We start from the raw sequence: 19,337 nt of genomic DNA on the forward strand, positions 1-19,337 counted from the left end.
GCTTCCAAAGAGTAAATAGTAAAAGGCAAAGAAAACCTGCCTCTAAGCAAACATCATTTAATCTACAGATTGATGTAAAAATCAAGGATGCTATTGGCAGATCCCACCAGTGTGCTACAATTCAGCTGGACTTCCAACTACCTAAAAGATTTAATCTTACATATGTTAGGTGAGTGATGGAATGTGATAAATGATGTGGGACTGATATCTTAATTAGTTGTCATTTGAGCATTAGTAATACAAAAGCAAATGCTGGGGAACGTGTAGTACGTGTGCAGTATACCCGTGTATTTACTTAACCTGCCTGAAATCCTGTGTCAGATAACTAGTTTTCTCAGGATGTGGCGCAGTGGGGAAGGGAAGATACTTAGTAAGTGTAAGAGTAGAGATAGGGACAGAGTCCATGAAAACACGATCCAGACGGCTCGGTCTCCCTGACGTGGAGGGGAGGGCTTCATCCAGAGCTGACACTGGGTCTGTGTCTCGAGGGTGAGGTATTTGCCAGGGAAAGCAGAGTGGGGAAAAAAGGCAATTTCATCGCTGCAAACCAACAACTTCTCTTTAAAAATCTTGTTCTTAACACACAGTAAAGTTGACTTGGTGTGTAAATGTGATACACGTGTGTGCAGTTCTGTAAGTTTTCACATCCATGTAGAGCAGTGTACCCACCACCCTGATTGTGATCCATGTGCCAGCAAACTCCTGTGTTGCTCCTTTGTAACCTGTTAAGAGTGGCTTGTCATATCAAGGGTGTGCGTGACATCAGTGTGACTTTTCACTGGTGATATTAACCTCCATCACTTGGTTAAAATAATGTTTGCCAGGTTTCCCTGTAGAGTTACTCTAATTCCCTTTCCACAGTATGTTTTTCTAGAATTGAGATTTCTTAGTGATGAATATGCTGAGTAGTTTTGGAATGCATCCCTGACATTTTTAATATTATATTATGAGATACAGGATCTTGTTTAAATCCTAAGGAGATTGTTGATTTTTTTTTTTTTTTTTTTGCAGCCACCCCACCTGGTTAGGTTTGGGCTGTAATTTCCAACCCGCCCTTGGTGGCTCCAATGTTTTCGAAGGCTGTACAGCCAGCCCTCCATATCCATGGGTTTGCATCTGTGGAATCAGCCAACCTCAGGTGAATCTGCGGATATGACACCCATGGATACGGAGGGCCGACCATATTCACTGCATCGGGCCACTTTATATGAGGGCCTGAGCATCTGTGGATTCTGGCATCTTCAAGGTCTCTTGGATGGTATTTAGATCTGCCCTGTGTGTGCACCACCCAGGAGCCAAGTCCCATGTTCGGTTCTCAAGCCTTTCGTGTGCTGTTTGGGGTCAGATCTATGGGTGTGCAGTTGGCCAGATGCATTCACACACCCCTTTATGGGGTAGCTCTTCTGCGCTCCCTGCTCTCTGTAGCTGTTTCCCTGATACTTTCTGGTTCTCTGAAGTCCTTTCTGCAGTCCTGTGGCCAGGAACACTGAGGTTTTAGCTTCCCCAGTCTGCATGCTTTTTCCAAGACCCTGGCTGTGTCTGAGACAAGCATCAGGAGGCTAGAGAGAGAGAAAGCAACAGAGATTCACCCACACACCTGGGGCCGTGGCTGTTCTGGTCAGAGAGAAGGGTCCCCCTTTTTTGGAGTTTTAGGTGCCTTTGCAGTCTTTACGCCACTGTGGGAATGCCTGGGGGCTGGCGAGAAGAGAACGGAAAAAGGAACCAGAAACAAAATCCAGGATTTCCCCCCACCTCCACTCTTTCTGAAACTTAGGAGTTATTTTTCGGTTTTTTCGTATTTTAGTTTCTTGGCCAGAAAGTGAGGATTTCTCTCAAAGCTTTTTCTGTCTGCATCAAGTGTGTATTCTTGGTTTGGGGCTGTCTTTGAGTCCAGGCCACACAGACCGGAAGACGTATCACAAGACACTAAGTGCTGGTTTGGTGGTGCTTCCGATTCTGGTCGTCTTCGGCAGTCCCCCACCATCATTCCCTCTTCTGAGCCCTCGAGTAGCTGCTCCTGTGATCTCTCCAGGGTCTGGGTCTGTATTCGGTGAGAGTGGGGTGGAGCAGATTCAATTCATTCTGCCTGGAACCAACTTCTTTTTGAAGACCGCCCCCTGATCTGAATTATAATACAGTCTCACAATATCATTCCTTTAAACTCTCCCCTTGTCACCACATCCAGTTTGAGATATAGGGTTGATCAGGTAATGTACTGAGATCGCTTTCACTCAAAATTATGAATTAAGGCAGAAAAGGACAAATTATTGACGTATTTTAAATCTAATCATTTTTAATAGAATATTTTGCTAATAAGATTCTTAGAATAAATGAACAGCCACCACTTGCCCAGGGTGTATGATTTTATGGATTGATCTCAATATGGTCAGCCAACAAAAATCTTATTTTGTTTTGGATTCTCCATCTTGTGTTTTGATGAATAGTTACTGAGAGTTAGGTCCCAGGAGAAGGTAAAGACTTGAATAATAGTTGAAATGTTCTTACGGAGAGTTAGACCAAGATGTGAGAATAATTAAGAATCTCAGAGAATAAAGGGGAAAGCATAGAACTTTCGAGAGTAAATTCGGGCCTTTTGGAAAAGATGGTGTCTTAATGTTCATATTTGCAAAACCATCATTTCCCCAGTAACCTACTAAAATGAACAGAAAGAATTAAGGGTAGCTATGCCAAAGCGACCGAGCAAGTTCAACAAAATTTGAACACTGCTGGCCATCCAAGGAGGATGTGGAGGAGACACAAAGTACATTTGTTGCAATAATGTGAAATTTATCTTTTTGGGAAAAGTGCACAGATCTTGGAGTGAATTACTTTATGACAGTTAACAGTCATAATTTGCTTTTTACATCTTTTTCTGAAAGGGAGGGGAGAATCCTCAAATATAAGGAGCATGTCATGAAAGTTTTAGATCTCCAAAGGAACTTTGACCAGTGGACTTCTGGAACAAATATCAGAAATGGTTTGAAATATGTTTGCAGTGGGGACATAGTGTTTACCATATGGCAGTGTGTTTGCAGTAGAAAGTGTCAGGAATGGGGTGCATTTGGACCAAACAAGATGGGCTGTGAATTGACATTTGGTGATGCTGAGAAAGGATCATGTGGGGAGTTCATTATACTATTCTCTCTACGTGTGTGTATGTTTTCGGTGTTCTCTGATAACTAATGATTAAGTTACAGTAATTAAACAGGGTTGGTAAATTTTTTGCCAACCACTGTGGTCATAACCATTAACCCAAATTAATAGAATATCAACATATTCCATTACAGAATACAGAAACCTGTTTTCTCTAGTTTTTCAACATCTTTGATAATGGTTCAGTACTGTACTGGTGGAGTAAGCCATAGTTCAAAATAAAGTTAATTAAAAAAAAAACATGATTTGTAAGATTGCCTCTCAATATGAGAAAACTGTTGTAAGCTGGTAGTTTAGAATAAAGATAATCAGTAGACTTGTGATAGAGATAGCAATCTAATATTATCCTGCTTTTTCCTAGCGGATACATTTCACTTCCCTTTGGTTTATAAAAGATACCATAATTTGTCAGGGAAAAAACTCTTTATTTCTAATTCATGGCACATTGATGCTTAAAGATACTTTAGGAGGAATCTCTTGTTTTACCTTGTTTGGAAATATAATTTTTAAATATAGGTAAGAAGACAAAGTTACTTCTGAATCTTAAGAAAACATTTAAATGTATCACGTTCATTTTTAGTAAGGACGGGCATGATAAGAAGAACCCTGTGATCATTCATCGGGCCATTTTGGGGTCCTTGGAAAGGATGATAGCCATTCTCTCGGAAAACTATGGAGGAAAGTGGTAAGTGATGCGGCAAAGAAATCTATGTCTATTGTTCCTACAAATCATGTCTAAAAGCTGGGAAGGGTATAGCTCAGTGGCAGAGTGTGTGCCTAGCATGCGCGAGGTCCTGGGTTCAACCCCCAGTACCTCCATTGAAGATAAATAGAAACCTAATCCCCTCCCAAATAAAAAAAATGTGTAAAGATTCTATCTAAAAGATAAAGCTAATATGAAAAAATTGGTGGGTCTTGCCTTATAACTAGCAAATCTCCAAACAGCAAATAAAAAATTCTTATTGCATCGACCGGGCCAGAAAACAAATCAAAAAAAACAAAGACAGAGTGGCAGAACTCTATCATGTACCTTTTCTGGGAGCTCAGTGAAATTAAAAAGTCACCTTTCCACCTATGTCAAGCCCTTCAAAGACCTAGCTGCTGTCTGGAAAATACTTGGCCCCACTCCCAGGGTACCAATTTAAGAATAAAGGTATAAACACATAATGTTCACAAAGTGCTGCAGGTAACAGTCCGCGGGCATTTCCTTCCACCTCCAAACTAAATATTCATTCTGAGGAACAAAAAGGCAAACTTTTCCCCCATCAACATTGCTTATACCCCACTTTCCATCTTTAAAAGAATTTTTTTCATTTCAAGATAATTGTAGAATCGTAACTCAGAGGTCGAGCATACCTTTCACCCAGTTTCCCTCAGTGGTAACATACTACAAAGCTATACCCAGCGTCGCTGCAGGCTGGGAAATTGACAGTGATGCCACCCACCAGCCTTATTCGGACCTCACCAGTGCAAGTATCTGGACTTGTGTGCCCCTCCGTCAGGACGCAGCACAGGTCCACTACTCTCAAGGATCCCTCGTGCCACCGTTTATTGCCACACAGCTCCTACCCCACCCCTGTCACAGTCTCTGGCAGCCACTAACCTGGTCTACATCCCTGTAATTTTGTCATTTCCAGAATGTTACACAAATGCAATCAGAGCATGCAGCCCCTTGAGACTATCTTTTTCTTTTTTTGGGGGGGTGGGGGAGGTAATTAGATTTTTACTTATTTTTTTAACAGAGGTACTGGGGTTGAACCCAGGACCTTGTGCATGTTAAGCATGCGCTCTACCATTGAGCTACACCCTCCCTTCAAGACTGGCTTTCTTCAAGCGTAGGATTCCCTTGAGATCCATCTGAGGTGTCTCACGTGTCAGTCATTGGTCCCCTCTTACTGCTGATAGTGTTCCGTCCCATGGATGCTCCGGCTTGAGCATTCACTTGCTGGAGGGCACTGGGGTGTTTCCAGCTTGGGGCTGATAAAAAGCTGCTGTTAACGTTAGTGTGCAGGTGTTTGTGTGAACTTGTCTCCGTTTCTCTGGGGTAAGTGCCCAGGAGGGAGGTTGCTGGATCAGATGGTAAGTGAGGTTTTTCCTTCCCTTTCCAGTCAAAATGCCCAGTTTACCTCTTTTGTCTACTCTACTGTCTTTTAATCTAGGTTGCTTTAACTTCCATACTGAACCACCTCTCTTGTGAAGACTTACTTAAAAAAAAATCTTTGATTGTTTTTTAATCTTGTAATAAATGGTCACTTTGAAAGCACATATTACTTATATTTTTCAGGCCTTTCTGGCTGTCTCCTCGCCAGGTAATGGTCATCCCTGTGGAGCCAACTTGTGAAAACTACGCACTTCAGGTAAAATTGGAGACCTTTAAAGTACATAATCTTGGCATGTGACCTATAAGGGTCATTGACTTGGAATGTTATTCATGCCTTAAAATATTGCATAACCAACACATTAATTTACGACCTCATGTTTTCAGTAGTTGGGAGTAACACCTGAATCACGTCTGTGTAGCTGTATCAGAACTATTTTATTCATGTTTTTGAGGAATTGGTATTTTAAACATCGCATCGTTATTCTTTTCCTCATGACTCTGTTAGGGAAGGATACTTGGATTATCTCTTGCTGCATAATAAATTACCCTAAAACTTGACAGCTTAAAACAAGCATCCATTTATTTATTTTTTAAAATTTATACTTAATTGAAGTACAGCTGATTTACAATGTTGTGTTGGTTTTAGGTGTACAGCATAGTGATTCATTTATACATATATATATATATATATATATATATATATATATATATATATATATATATATATATATATATATTCTCTTTCAGATTCTTTTCCATTATAGGTTGTTGCAAGCTATTGACTGTAGTTCCCTGTGCCGTACAGTAGGTCCACAACAAGCCTTTATTATCTCACAGTTTCCGCGAGTCAGAATCTTGGAGCAGCATGGCTGGGTGACTCCAGCTCGGGGCACCGTGTGAGGCTAGAGGTGTTGGGGGAGCCACTCACCTCATTGTGGGTGCCCACCGCCTCACCTCACGGGCTTCTCAGAGGTCTCTGGCATGTCCTCCCAGCCTAGGTCTCAGCCCTAAAGGGCCCTCATGTCAGAAGTCACACGCCATCACGTCCGCCCTCCACTGTGGACACACAGACCACAGCATGGAGGGAACTACCCAAGTAGTTGGGGTACCGAGTGGGTTACCTTGGAGGCTGGCCACCATACTATGTAATAATAAATGTGTTTCTCAACAATCCCACTCCTAGGCAGTAACCCAGAGGGAATTCTAATTTGAAAAGATATGCACCCCAATGTTCATAGCAGCACTATTTACAATAGCCAAGACATGAAAACAACCTCAAGGTCCACTGACAGATGATTGGATAAGATGTGGTTATATACACACAGTGGAATACTACTCAGCCATAAGAAAGAATAAAAATAATGCCATTTGCAGCAACATGGATGGACCAGGAGATTATCATTCTAAGTGAAGTCAGACAGAGAAAGGCAAATTCCATATGATACCACTTACATGTAGAATCTAAAATATGATACAAATGAACTTACTTACAAAACAGAAATAGACTCACAGACATAAAACAAACTTATGGTTACCAGTGGGGAGAGGGAGTGGGAAGGGATAAATTGTGAGTTTGGGATTTGCACATATTAACTACTACATATAAAATAGATAAACAACAAGGTCCTACTGTTCAGCACAGGAAACTCTATTCAGTATCTTATAGTAACCTATAATGGAAAAGAATCTGAAAAGGAATGTATGTATGTGTATGTATGACTGAAACATGCTGTACATCAGAAATTGACACAACATTGTAAACTACAATTTTTAAAAATGAAAATAAAATAATAAACATGTTTCATTTTCTTGTAGGTATCCAGTGAATTTTTTGCAGAAGGATTCATGGCTGATGTTGATTTAGATCACAGTTGTACCCTCGATAAGAAAATCCGAAATGCACAGCTGGCTCAGTATAATTTTATTTTGGGTAATCTAAATTTGTATATATTTTCCCAAATGCTTGTTTTTTCACTTTAATTCCAAAACAAATAAACAACAACAACAAAAAAACCAAAGTAAGGAATATGGTATAACTACCTGATTATGACAAATAACTGTTGAATACTTACAAAGAAGAATCTGTGGTCTTCCTGGCTGGGTATCCTTTGCTGGAAGAAGAGTTAGAAAGTTTCAGGTGAATCCTATAGTGTAGTGTTACTAGCAAGAAGTAGTATCTCAAACCAACAATGAGAAGTAATTTGGAAATGATCTTATCAGTAGAATTATACACTGTATGTTTCAGCCATGTGACGAGCCTGAAATATTCTCCTTTGCTTTTCTGGTTTATTAGAAATATTCAGGATTATGCTAATGAGTGGAAAGGGGTCAAATTTCAGATGATCAAAAGAAAAGAATCAAGTGAAAAAAAAAAAGATGTCCTTGAGGCATATGAAAAATTGGATGCAGAATCTAAAATTTTGACTGTAAAAATGATTCAAAACCAAGGGAAACTGATACTGATATGCCTGCAGGCACAACATTGTTATCTCCTGGAAAGTTGACAGTTTCTGCAGAAGGTAAAATAAATACACACAGGGTTGCCCTGTGAGCAATTTCTCATCAAAAGTGATGCTTCAGTCAGGCTTCTTGTGGTGCCAGAAGTTTCAAATTGGCTTAGACTATGATGAAATGTGTTGGGTGTCAGAGTGTCTGATGCCATGGACTGTAGAATTAAATAGCCAAACCCTTAGAGAAGTAACTGAAGCAGGGAACTCACCCGTTACCAGGACTGTTTCTCCCCATTTCGGTTCCCTGTTTTGTTCTGGTCCTTCACGCTCTTCTTGAATATCTACTTTATTCCCCTTACTTGCTGATCAAGTGACCAAGTTCTTCCTTTCACCCTGCAGGAAACATGGCTGCAGAATTCTGCATCAACTCATAGTACAGGGCACTAGAGAGAACACACCTTTTACGGACATTCCAGAAAGTTCTGGTTGGGCATGTGCCTGGCACCTACCCTTTCATTCATGGAGGATGCCAGGTGGAGTGAGGGGGTCTCTAAGAGCTCTGTGCGCCCATTTGTACCCCAAGACTGCAAAAGGTGTTCTTAAAAGTGGACAGTAGAGAGAAGATTAGAAGTCATTCCTTGCCTCAAGAAACTTAGTTATTAGACTGATATTTAGTGATTAATACTAAGAAGAAAAACTCAATAACAACGTGTCACATGGCTGCTGATTTAATATTTATAAATCATTGATTTAAAATCTGTTTATTTCCCTTTGTTTTCTGCAGTGGTTGGAGAAAAGGAAAAGGCAAATAATGCTGTAAATGTTCGAACAAGAGACAACAAAATTCATGGAGAGATTTCCGTAGCTTCTGCCATGGACAGACTGAAGAATCTCAAGACATCACGTACACTAAATGCTGAGGAAGAATTCTGATGTCCTTTCCTTGTACTCACTTCTCTTTAACCTTGCTTTGACCCCCAACAGTGCATTTTTCTTCGTTAACACTAGTACTTCTGAGAACTTTGGACCACTGTGGGGTCCACCGATGGGCACAGTGAGAAAGGAGACAGTGTGGGAATAGCATAAAAGTTAATTCACTAATGTCTGCGGACAACTTTTAATTTCCCAGATGTCCTGAGAGACTTAAATGGTAAAATGCTATTCATCAAAAGGGGGGCATACTAGGAAATGAGCATTATGAGATGTTCTTGTTAAAAGCTGTGATTTTCAAAAGAGGTTTCAAACAAAAGTCTGCAAAGCTCTTTGAATATGGGGGAAATTTATTTTCTAATAGCATTATGTCTCCGATATTTGTTTTTTTTTAACTTAAGTTTTACTGAAGTTCACACTGGAAATTTACCTCCAAAATCGGAGCCATTAATTTGTTTTAACTAACCAACAACCACAAAATAAGAAGCTAGTACTAAATCCTGGATTACTGACAAAGGATCCGAACTCAGAGACTTCAGTTGTGCAGTCTGCTGTAGTATCCACTGTAGTTTAAGAGTTGCCTCTTAATGCTTCTGACAGTTGAACCTGTTTATCTCTAGAAAAGATAAATTCTCAAATAAAATGTGCTACATAGTGCTTCCAGTGTTTCAGCTATGAGTTTATACTATAATTATCTGTTCCCCTAAAGTTAAATTACTTTTTTGATGGGATGACAGTCCACTGATTTATAGACACAAGTGGATGTCTGATTTTAACTGAAAGGAATACCTTACTGCTCAGAATCGAATTAAAGTGGCTTTATGCCAACAGAATTTAGCTACCAATCAAGGAGTATTGTTCGAGCGTTTATTTGGGTATGTGCTGTGGATTCAAAATAAATTTAAGACATGCTGTCTCTTCCCTATGCATGTATCATTTAGTTAGCTTCCTGAAGAGCTGGTAAAACTGCAGCTGACCCTTGAACAACAGGGGTTTGAGCTGCACGGGCTCAAACATCCACTTACATATGGATGTTTTTCAACAGTAAGTAACCCGAGTACCACAGGATCCTGCCCATGGTTGGCTGAATCTAAGGAGGTAGGACCACCCATATGGGAAGAACCGGAGGAGGGCCCAGTGTAAGTTATATGTGGATTCTCCACTGCACCCCTAACCCCCAGGTTGTTCAAGGGTCAGTGTGCTACATATGAGACCCATATAATGCTGGAAGGTGCAAATCGTGCCTTACGATTTTTTAAGCTAACGTTTATTGAGGCCAAGTACTATTTGATATGTTTCTTTTTATTCACCACACGTACTAGTGAGGGAGTGGGGTGATCAGAGACTCCCACACCTGAAATGATTCTGTAGCGGGTGAGTGGGAAGAGGGAATCACGTCAACAGCCCACGACAAAGTGTGGGTCCCCAGGAGAGCGAGGGGAGAGGCTGGAGAGCTGCGCACTCTCCAGCTTGGCCTTCCCTGTGGAGGGGCTATTTCCGCCCTTCCTTAATCCAGGCTCCAGTCCCAGGATCTGCAGGCGGTGGGTGGGGTGGGGGGTGTCTAAGACCTGATCATTATAGCTCACGTGCAGCCTCTCCCAGTCCCAGGAATTTCTTTGGGAGTAACACGCATCTTTAAGGAGGCAGGATGTGCAGAGATGCTCACTGGGCACTGACGGGCTTGTGGGGAGTGGGGCCTGTTGTGTGTCACACAACGGGGTGGGCTGATAACAAGGGTTGGTAAAAGAATTTACCAGAGGTTAAATCTAAGTATAGAAAGGAGTTTATTGGGGTACACAGACAACAGCGGACCACACAGGCGAGGGGTGCCTGTGTAAGCACCAAAGGCCGGTTATTGGGGTTTTTTATAAGCTCAGGTCACAAGGTGCCTGATTGGCTTGTGCACAAGTCTCTGGTTGCAGGTGAGGTTTAGGGTCTGTGAAAGGCAGTGGGGGGGGGGGGTGTGACTGATAAGGTGGGCTGAACCAAGCCAGCTTGAGCATTACCCAGGGCTATTTGTTAGGGGAGACAAACCCAGTAGAAAATGCACTTTATCTGTTGAGACATCACAGGCAGACAATGAGCCGAAAAATGGGGTCGACATCAGTGGGCCCAACAGGGCCCTTGGGGCCACTTGGCACACCTGACAGTCCTTTTTAGTATGAAATTAACCAATTTCTCAATCTAGTGCAGAGCAGCATACACATCCAGGCACATGTAAATAAGGGCCAACTTCCCAAATTTGCCCGCCTTTGCTTGCAGACGCTTCCGGTGTGAAGTTTGTTCCCAGGTGACCTTCCCAGTCTTCACCTACGGGAGGAAAGGGCTCTGTCCCACTACTTCCTTCCAAACAAACTCTTCTCCATCAAACTCTTCCCTATAAGAGTCCAAGGGCGCCAGTGTCCCTGGAGGACCGAGCAGCCTCCCGGCATCGCGTCGCCTCCGGGGAGCGTGGGGACGGAGACCCGCGTGGGGACGGAGACCCATGTGGGGCGTAGAACCAGGAGCAGCTGCGACCCTGGGCCCTGGCTACCGGGAACGAGGTGGAGGGGCTGGCTGAACCTGCCCCCGACGCCCCGCCCCCGGCTCAGATCCAGCCTCTGACGCCCCGCCCCCCGATCAGACCCGGCCCCGACGCCCCGGCCCCGGCTCAACCCCTGCCGGCAGCCCGGAAGTGTATGCGCGCCGGCAAGATGGCGGCTGCGGCGGTCCAGCTTTGGGGCCTGCTCCGCCCGTGTCGCGCGCTGCTGTTCCTCTCGCAGTTCTACATCCTGTCGGGCGGTGGTGAGTTAGAGGCAAGGGTCCGCGCGGTGCCGGCCCAGGGGGCGGCGGGCAGTGCTCGGTGTCGTCCTGTGGGCCGCGGTCTGGGTTTCCGGGGCGGCCAGGCCGGCAGGCGTTCCGTGTTGACCACGGGGGCCGAGACGTTCGTGTCCCGGAGAACGTGTGTCTCCACTCGCAGGAGACGTTCATGTCCCGGGTAACGTGTCTCTCGCTCGCAGGGGCCTTGGACGTGGAGCGCTCGCAGCCGCCGGCCCCGGCGGGGAAGGACCCGGGCCCGACACGCGCTTTCACGGTGGTTCCCGGGGCGGCAGGTACTGCGCGCCTTCTGTTCGTCTTAGAGCTCCCTCTCCTTTTCCACAGCTTTTCTTTTAGAGTATGAAATCACTTTCCATTTCCCGAGCGTCTTATTTATTGTATTTTAGGTTATGTGAACTCAGTGCAGAGATGGGCATTTTCTGTAGGCAGTCTTGGTATTTCAATAGCTTTTGACTTTCTGGCCTCACCTCTTTCTCCAGTCTCAGGCTTCTCATTTCCATCTCTTTATTCCTGTTTTTTGTTTCTTTGTTTATTCATCCATCTAGGTAACCTTCAACCAATGCTCCTTTTCCTTCGGAAAAGTTCCTGTATTTCTTATACCCTATTCCTGATGTTGCATGGTAAAGGCTCCCCTCCGCTGGGTGAAGTGGGAGGGTCCGGGAGAGACTGACACAGACTGGGCTCTGTCTAGGTCTGTTGGCGCTCCTGGGAGGTTGAGCAAGTTGGGCACCTTTGGGGGTTTTGGTTTTCTCATCTTTAAGATGGTGGGGGTAGCCTGGCCCTCTAAAGTCATTCTGGCTTTGTGATTCTAAACAGCCATCCTCCAGCCACAAGAGTAACAGGAACAAAAGAAAAATGGTATTTTATAGATTTGCCTACTTAATAGTGACTTCGAGTCAGACCACTTTAATTGACCATTAGTGTCTTTGCTAAATGGAACCTTTGTCTCTATAGTTTCATTATTTCAATGAATTGAAGCTGGCAGAGGTACCTTACTGATTCTGATTTGGATATAAAAGACTACTAGGAGGGGAGGAGGGTAGAGCTCAGTGGTAGAGTGAGTGCTTAGCATGCACAAGGTCCTGGGTTCAATCCCCAGCCCCTCCAGTAAAACTAACTAAAATAAATAAACCCAATTACCCACCCCCCCCAAAAAGTAAATTTTAAATAAATAAATAAATAATAATAAAAAAAGACTTCTAGGAGGCAGCCACATATGTGAGTTTAAAACATAGGTTATTTTATAGAGAAACGGTGAGAATTTTTGACTCTTTTGGGCATTTTTGAAAGCTCTTCCTCCCTGAGGTACCTGCATTTATTGAGGATACTATTTGCAATTTTGATCCTCTCTTATCTGATAGAAATATATTGTACTCCTGGCTAGGTTGGCTGGGAAAAAACTGCAAGCGACTGATTAAGTTACAAATATAGAGAACTGTTTTGAACTTCGGTAGGATGGAACTAAATATTATTTGAAGACTGGCTTTTTGAAGCACCAATGTGGGATAATGATGGAGTACATTTTCTAGAGTTGGTACCGTATTGTACTGATTGATTGAGTTAGTGGGTCAATGTGAATTCAAGGGGAAGGAACACTGGATTGGAAACAGATTTGGGTTCTGGTTCCAGCTTTGCCACTCCCTCTGTGATGTTGAACAAACATTACCATAAGTAAGCCTTAGTTTTTTCATCCTGTAACATGGTAGATTTTTTGAGGTCCTAATATATGCCCAGCCCCAAATTATATATGTTGTATGTACGTGATGTATATTATAGTCATTTGATTTGCGTGGTCATTTTATAGACAGTCATTAAATACTTTTTACTTAGCTGTCAAGCTGTTGCAGAAGGTCACACAGCTGGCTGGTGGCAGAACCCTGCTTTACTTGCAGGTGTCTCTGACCCCAGTCTGCTTTTTCATTCCAGGAGCGTGTGTTACTGCTGATGATCATGCCCCTTAACCTTAGAAAATTGTTTTCCTCTGTTGTTCTCATCTGCGTTGTAAGAGAGTACGCTTCTCTCTCACCTCTCACAGAAAGTACCGACATCCCACCTTATGTGATGAAGTGTCCCAGCAACGGTCTGTGTAGCAGACTTCCCGCAGACTGTATAGAGTGCAAGACAAATTTCTCCTGTGTCTATGGGAAGCCTGTCACTTTTGACTGCACGGTCAAACCTTCTGTTACCTGTGTTGTAAGTACTGCAACTTTCTTATTCTCAGTAAACTCAGGGTAAACCTTGAGTTATAAGTAGAGTTTAGCCCAGACTATGGGGGAAATTCAGAAAGAAAGTGCTCTGCGTTTTCTAAGCAATATTTTAGGCATAAAGTAAGACGGCTGAAATTTCCATTTCCAAAGTAAGGTTTGGTTGCCAGGGTTCAGACAGCAATTTTCGACGCAAGGATAAATACCAGAGTTATTACAAAAAAGTCAGAGGTAGAAAAGGCTCAGGTGCATCAGTTGTCACCCATTAGAAATGACCCTGCTACCCATCGTCACACCTGCAGCCTGTGTCTGGTAGTTTGACAGCCAGGAAGGAGCCTGGAGAGGCGTTCAGAGCTGGTGACGCCTGCATCCGAGCAACTTGGCCAGGGCTCCTGGTATCACCGACTCCTGGGGACAGTCCCACACCTGCCCAGTGGAAGTAGGTCCGGGTGGCTCAGGTACCTGCATTTATTGACAACTGGACCACGTAAATGATGACACACTTCATTGTTTGGGACCGCTGACTAGCATCTGGCGAGGTGAAGAGTAGAAATGAGTAATGCAGCAGTCTTCCACTCTTCCCTGCTGTCACTAACTGTGATTTATTAAGCTGTCTCTTGTTAAATGAGGGGATGGGCCCAGAGCAGCTTCTCCGAAAGCATTTCTGTGCCGCCCTCACTCTGGGAGATGGTCGAGGAGGAAAACCAGATTCCATACCACATCCTCTTGCAGATTTCCCTTGACCCAGAGAGTCTAGCCTTTCCTTCACTTCCTGGGACAGAGTGCCTTTCCCTGTCCCTTCTTTGGAACTTGGCCCACAAAGGGCTGGATTAGAAGGCTCTTTCTGTATTTCTCCTGGAGTCTGGGGTCATGAGAGGGCGTGAGGGTGGCTTCACTCTGGAGGGGAAACTTGGGAGAGTGTGTGTGGTCTCCGTGAATGGAGTTCTTGTGACTGAAGCGTCTGTCATTTTCGTCTGCCAGGGTTCCCTTTCAGGCGCTCGCTGCCAGGGGGTGGTCTTCCCAGCTCCCTCGAATTGTCCTTGGCTTTGTTACTGCGTCTGAAATAGTCGTCCTCCTGACACCCTCCTCTAGTGGCTAGACCTGTTTGAAGGCTTTTGAAGCCTCTTGGGTCTGGCACATACTAGGTGCATAGTAGGTGAAAAGGGAGAACACGTGGATGATCAAGGGGAGCTTTTTCAGAATCGGCCTCTTTTGTTGTTTGCCTCGGCTTCCTTGACATTCATCTCCCAAAACTGGTTGCTGAGTGCAGCTTAGTTCTCTATCTCTTCCTCCTGAGGTCTTTCACAAACAAGTGGTTCCATGTCATGGGAAATAGCAGAGGACAGGAAAAATGACAAAGGTAGAACAGTTACAGAGCTGAGGCAAGTTTCCGGATCCTAAGTCACAGCCCGGTGCGTCCTCACCACTCGGCTGAGACCTGCCCTTTTCCTGCCCCGAGCGTTCGTGTCACCCGCGCCCTGCGCTGGCTTGCAGGGGTACATCCTGTCAGAGAGCAGGAGTGGTGTCTGAAGTCTGCCTTGAGGGAGGCTGGTGGTCTGTTTCTTCTCCAAAGCGAAGATCAGTAAAATACTGGCTCTCAAGAGCCCTGGGTCCTAGGACTGCTGCAGCCAGGTGATCTGGGACAGACCACCTGTTCTTTCCTTACTGAGTGACCGTCTGTGGTGTCCCTTCTCACAAAATAGGTTAGTGATTCAGGCAGAGATAATCCGCAGACATGGCAGGCACATGTGCAGACATTCAGCCTCTCCTCCCGCCCTCCCCACGCCAGTCCCTTTTCCCCTTTCTCCCTCTCACTTTATTTTGAACTTCAGATTAACAGAAAGAAATAGCTCTGCTATTCCTCCTAGTCCTTCTAGCTCTCCTAGTCCTCCTGCAGGCATCCTGAGTAGGGACTCACAGGCCCTGGGAGTCTCACCTGGATTAATTACACTAGTCAAAGAAGTTATTTTATAATGGCCCTGCTAGGTATAGAAATAGACATGAGTGCAAGCACCCTGCAGCCCCTTTGGGGTCAGGTGTCTCCTGCTTCTGTTATCGTGGAGACCAAGCCAGTTGAGCCACGCTGGAATTGTGCTGGGCGGGAGTGTTGCTCTGTGTGTAACCTTTTGGACGAGTTCTGTGCTCTTAGTCAGACCGCGGTTTCACCAAGGGAAGGGAAACAAATCTTTTCACTACTCATGAGCTTTTGAAGGGGTCTGGACTTGTTTGTGGTGCGAAGACTGACTCAGCAAATGCTGGGATGCCTGGGAAAGGGTTGAACCCTGTTTTGTCCAAAATAAATTCCAGATCGATTTCAAAGATTTAGTGTGAAAAAATGAGACCACAAAGTACCAGAGAAAGCATGAGCTAGTTTGGTTATAGTTTCAAAAGAGGGAATATTTTCCTAAGTGTAAAATAAAATTTAGAAGCCGTAAAAGAAAGAATTGGTACATCTGACTACTAACAATTATAGATTTCTACATGACCTAAAAAAGCGTAACGGCAGAAGATCAATGGCAAACTAGGGAAAAGTATCTCTAGCACATATGACAAATAATGTGCTAGTATCCTTAATGTGTAAAGATTTCCAAAAAGCCAGTGAGAAGATGACAATCCTGTAGAAAACTGGTGTTAGGACAGAAGTAGATGGTTCATAGGAAAGGAAATACAAACAGGCTTTCACACAAAGTTTAATTTTTCTCACAGTTAAAGAAATACAAATTAATGCATTTTTTTTTTGTCCTATCAGATTGGCAGAACAATCAAAACGTTTGGTGACACTTGGAGTTCTTGAGGGTATAAAGGACACTCTTATGTCTTGTTAGGGGATGGGTAGATTGGTCAACCTCTTATAGGCAATATACTTTAAATGTGAGACTTAACCTTTGACCCAGCAATTCCATATTTAGGAATGTATCTTACAGATACTATGTATTGCACATAGATGCAAATAAACATGCCTAAGGATATTCTTAGCTGCGTTGTCCACCCAGGCAAGATTGGAGACAGGCTAAATATCCAAGAAAGAACAATTTAATTTTTGGTTAACTGTGTAATGAAGTAAATACTATTAAAAATATTTAAAAGAACTAGGCAGCTCTAGAGAGATTTACTGATATCTACAGAATTAAATAAGTAAATAACAATGGGACATTAAATTTTTTAAAAAACCAAAGTATATGTGACGTAAACGTGCCGCTGTATAGAACAGGATCCCTGGAAAGCCAGAGCAGGTAAGCCAAGCTTGCTGCTGGGCCCAGCTGGGCTGGCCTCCTCCCTGCTTTCCTGTTGTGTGGGAATTTGTGCCTCGTACTCTTATTACCTAGTTTTAAAGAACAGTTGGTAAGAAATGAATGTTACAAGTTCATTGCTCGGAATATGCAGACGTTTAAAGCAGTATTGCTTAAGTCAAGTGATACCTTACCTAGCTTTGAATATTATCCATAAAAGCAGTTTTTCATTAATCAAAAAAATTAATAGATATGATACCTCCAGAGGTGATTGTGTGACCATTTTAAATGATTTTGAAAACTATTTAGAGCAATCTAATGTCAGGTAAGAGGATACAAATCATCCTCAGCGTAATTCCACCTGTAAAAGTCCACATTACAGGAAGGAAGAAGGAAAGAAGGTGAAGAGTGGTGCTTTCTGAGAGGTTACACGTTTCTTCTGTAATTTCCAGATGTGCAGCATATGAGGACATGTGTGGCTCTCATAAGCAGACAGCAAAATAATGACTTTTAACATTGAAATGGAAAAAAACCTCTGGTTTCAAAAGCTTAGGGCCAGCAGTGAGCACTTGCTGAGCCTCTGCATGTGGTTCTTTTCCATGCTGAGAGTGACCTACTGTGGCCGCCTGTTGGTTGGTGACCTGCTTGTGTGACCGCTGTAACAGCCTGGGGTTCTGGAGCCTGGTGGAGCTACTGGGGGGGAGTTGGGACCAGGGAGCCTCGGGCTGGGGCCGGGCACCGGCCTTCTGCACAAAGCTTGCAGCTCAGTGACCTTGCACAGGTGGGCTCACTTATCCTTCCAGCTCCCAGGGCCCCCAGGGCTTTACCAAGTGCATTTTCCTTTTTTCTGTATTATAAAAGTACACATACTCATCATTAAGAATTTGGCCAGAGTGACAGTGATGAAATAATAGTCTTAGCATCCTGAGATAACCTTTGTTATCTTGATGTGGATTTATCTAGACATTTTTTCCTTGTGTATATATTTTGGGGTGTGTGTTTATGATCATAGGGTCATACCATGCACGTTTGTTGTGCATACATACTGGTTTGGTACCTGTCTTTCTGCCACTTCCTCCTAGGTCATAAACGTAAGTATTTTAGAAACCTTGTGCCATGTGGCTGTAGAGTCTTACCGACATGTTAACCAGCCACTACTCTGTGACTGAAGAGTCCGTGTCCTTTGGTGTGTAGGATCAAGACTTCAAACCCCAAAAGAGCTTCGTCCTCAACATGACTTGCAGATTTTGCTGGCAGCTCCCGGAAGCTGATTACGAGTGTTCCAGCTCCACCAGCTGCATGACAGTGTCCTGTCCTCGGCAGCGCTTCGCCGCCAACTGCACCGTGCGGGACCACGTCCACTGCCTGGGTGAGTCACGGTCTGCGGCGCTGCTCTAAGCTGACTCAGGGAACTAGTGAGAAAGTTGAGGATTAAGTTTTAATTGTCTACTCAAAAACGTTTATCAGCACTTTTCAGTTATGCCAGGCCTCATCAGTAAACTCAGTGAACTTAAAAAAAATCCGGCAAGTTTAAGTCTTTCCTAGTTAGTCCTTTTCTGTTGTAAGAACTCTTTCCCTACACCAGATTCATAATTTCCTGTATTTCCTTTTAAATGTTGCCCATTTGGTCTTTCACATTTAGGGATTGGTGTTGGTGAGGGGGTGAGGCAGATTCAGGGTGGCGTCCCCCGTGGGTAGCCGGTCGTCCCAGGACGGGCACTCGGCGTGAGCCTGCGTCCACAGGGGTGTCTGTGCAGCATCGTTTGTCTGTCTCAGCTCCACGCTCTCTTATTCCCTCTTCGCTTATCTGCGTCCTGAAAGCATATGGGGCATTGCACGTCTTCAAGCTGGGATCCTTAGAAAACTGAACTAAATGTCAAATCTATGCTTATAGGTGGTATGGGCTTTCTTTTTACCACTCGTTGTAGTGAACGTTTATTTTTGTAAGATTGTCTTTTTAGATTGTAAATTACAAGGTCTCTAGTTACACGTTAATCTCTGTGTAAGAGCATTTTTATACCATGTTTCTATGCAGACTGTTTTTCCTTTTTTTAAGGTAACCGTACTTTTCCAAAAATGCTGTACTGCAATTGGACAGGAGGTTATAAGTGGTCGACTGCCCTGGCTCTGAGGTAAGCTCTGTTACTAGTAGACTAGAGATGCCATGTGGATTTCCTTGGGATTGGTGGAGTCTTCCAGATGTTGAGCTCAGCCAGTCTCCTCCCTCACCCAGATCCTGCCATGTGTGTTCCATAGACGGTGAAACATATTTAGGCTTCAGGCCACCACCCTCCGTGGAATTCAGTAACAGGTTGCTAGCTTTTCTCCCAAGACGCCTGCACATTGTAGAGATGACTTCATTGAGTCGTTACCATGGGTGATTAGAACCAGTCAGTGTTTCCCATCCTGAGTGCACCATGAATCAGTAAAGTGCTATGTACTGCTTCAAATG

At 43.8% G+C, this 19,337-nt stretch overlaps 2 protein-coding genes across 4 annotated transcripts in view; both read left to right on the top strand.

Moving 5' to 3' along the window:
• Window positions 1-9,291, top strand: part of TARS3 (threonyl-tRNA synthetase 3) — a 38,428-nt gene extending 29,137 nt beyond the window's left edge. The window contains exons 15-19 of the mRNA XM_031440463.2: window positions 69-169; window positions 3,734-3,838; window positions 5,438-5,510; window positions 7,070-7,184; window positions 8,489-9,291. Coding sequence (XP_031296323.2) covers window positions 69-169; window positions 3,734-3,838; window positions 5,438-5,510; window positions 7,070-7,184; window positions 8,489-8,637 — 543 coding nt within the window. The 3' untranslated portion in view covers window positions 8,638-9,291. The remainder of the gene's footprint in view (window positions 1-68; window positions 170-3,733; window positions 3,839-5,437; window positions 5,511-7,069; window positions 7,185-8,488) is intronic.
• A 1,996-nt stretch (window positions 9,292-11,287) lies between these two features.
• TM2D3 (TM2 domain containing 3) overlaps window positions 11,288-19,337 on the top strand; it is a 29,792-nt gene continuing 21,742 nt past the window's right edge. For 2 of the 3 annotated variants that reach the window (XM_064480520.1, XM_031440464.2), the window contains exons 1-5: window positions 11,288-11,418; window positions 11,634-11,726; window positions 13,487-13,644; window positions 18,080-18,254; window positions 18,942-19,017. In XM_064480520.1, coding sequence (XP_064336590.1) covers window positions 11,313-11,418; window positions 11,634-11,726; window positions 13,487-13,644; window positions 18,080-18,254; window positions 18,942-19,017 — 608 coding nt within the window. In that variant the 5' untranslated portion in view covers window positions 11,288-11,312. The remainder of the gene's footprint in view (window positions 11,419-11,633; window positions 11,727-13,486; window positions 13,645-18,079; window positions 18,255-18,941; window positions 19,018-19,337) is intronic. The other variant, XM_064480518.1, reaches the window with a different exon arrangement.

The sequence above is a fragment of the Camelus dromedarius genome, chromosome 29, assembly GCF_036321535.1.
Source record: "Camelus dromedarius isolate mCamDro1 chromosome 29, mCamDro1.pat, whole genome shotgun sequence".
NCBI classification, from domain to species: Eukaryota; Metazoa; Chordata; class Mammalia; order Artiodactyla; family Camelidae; genus Camelus; species Camelus dromedarius.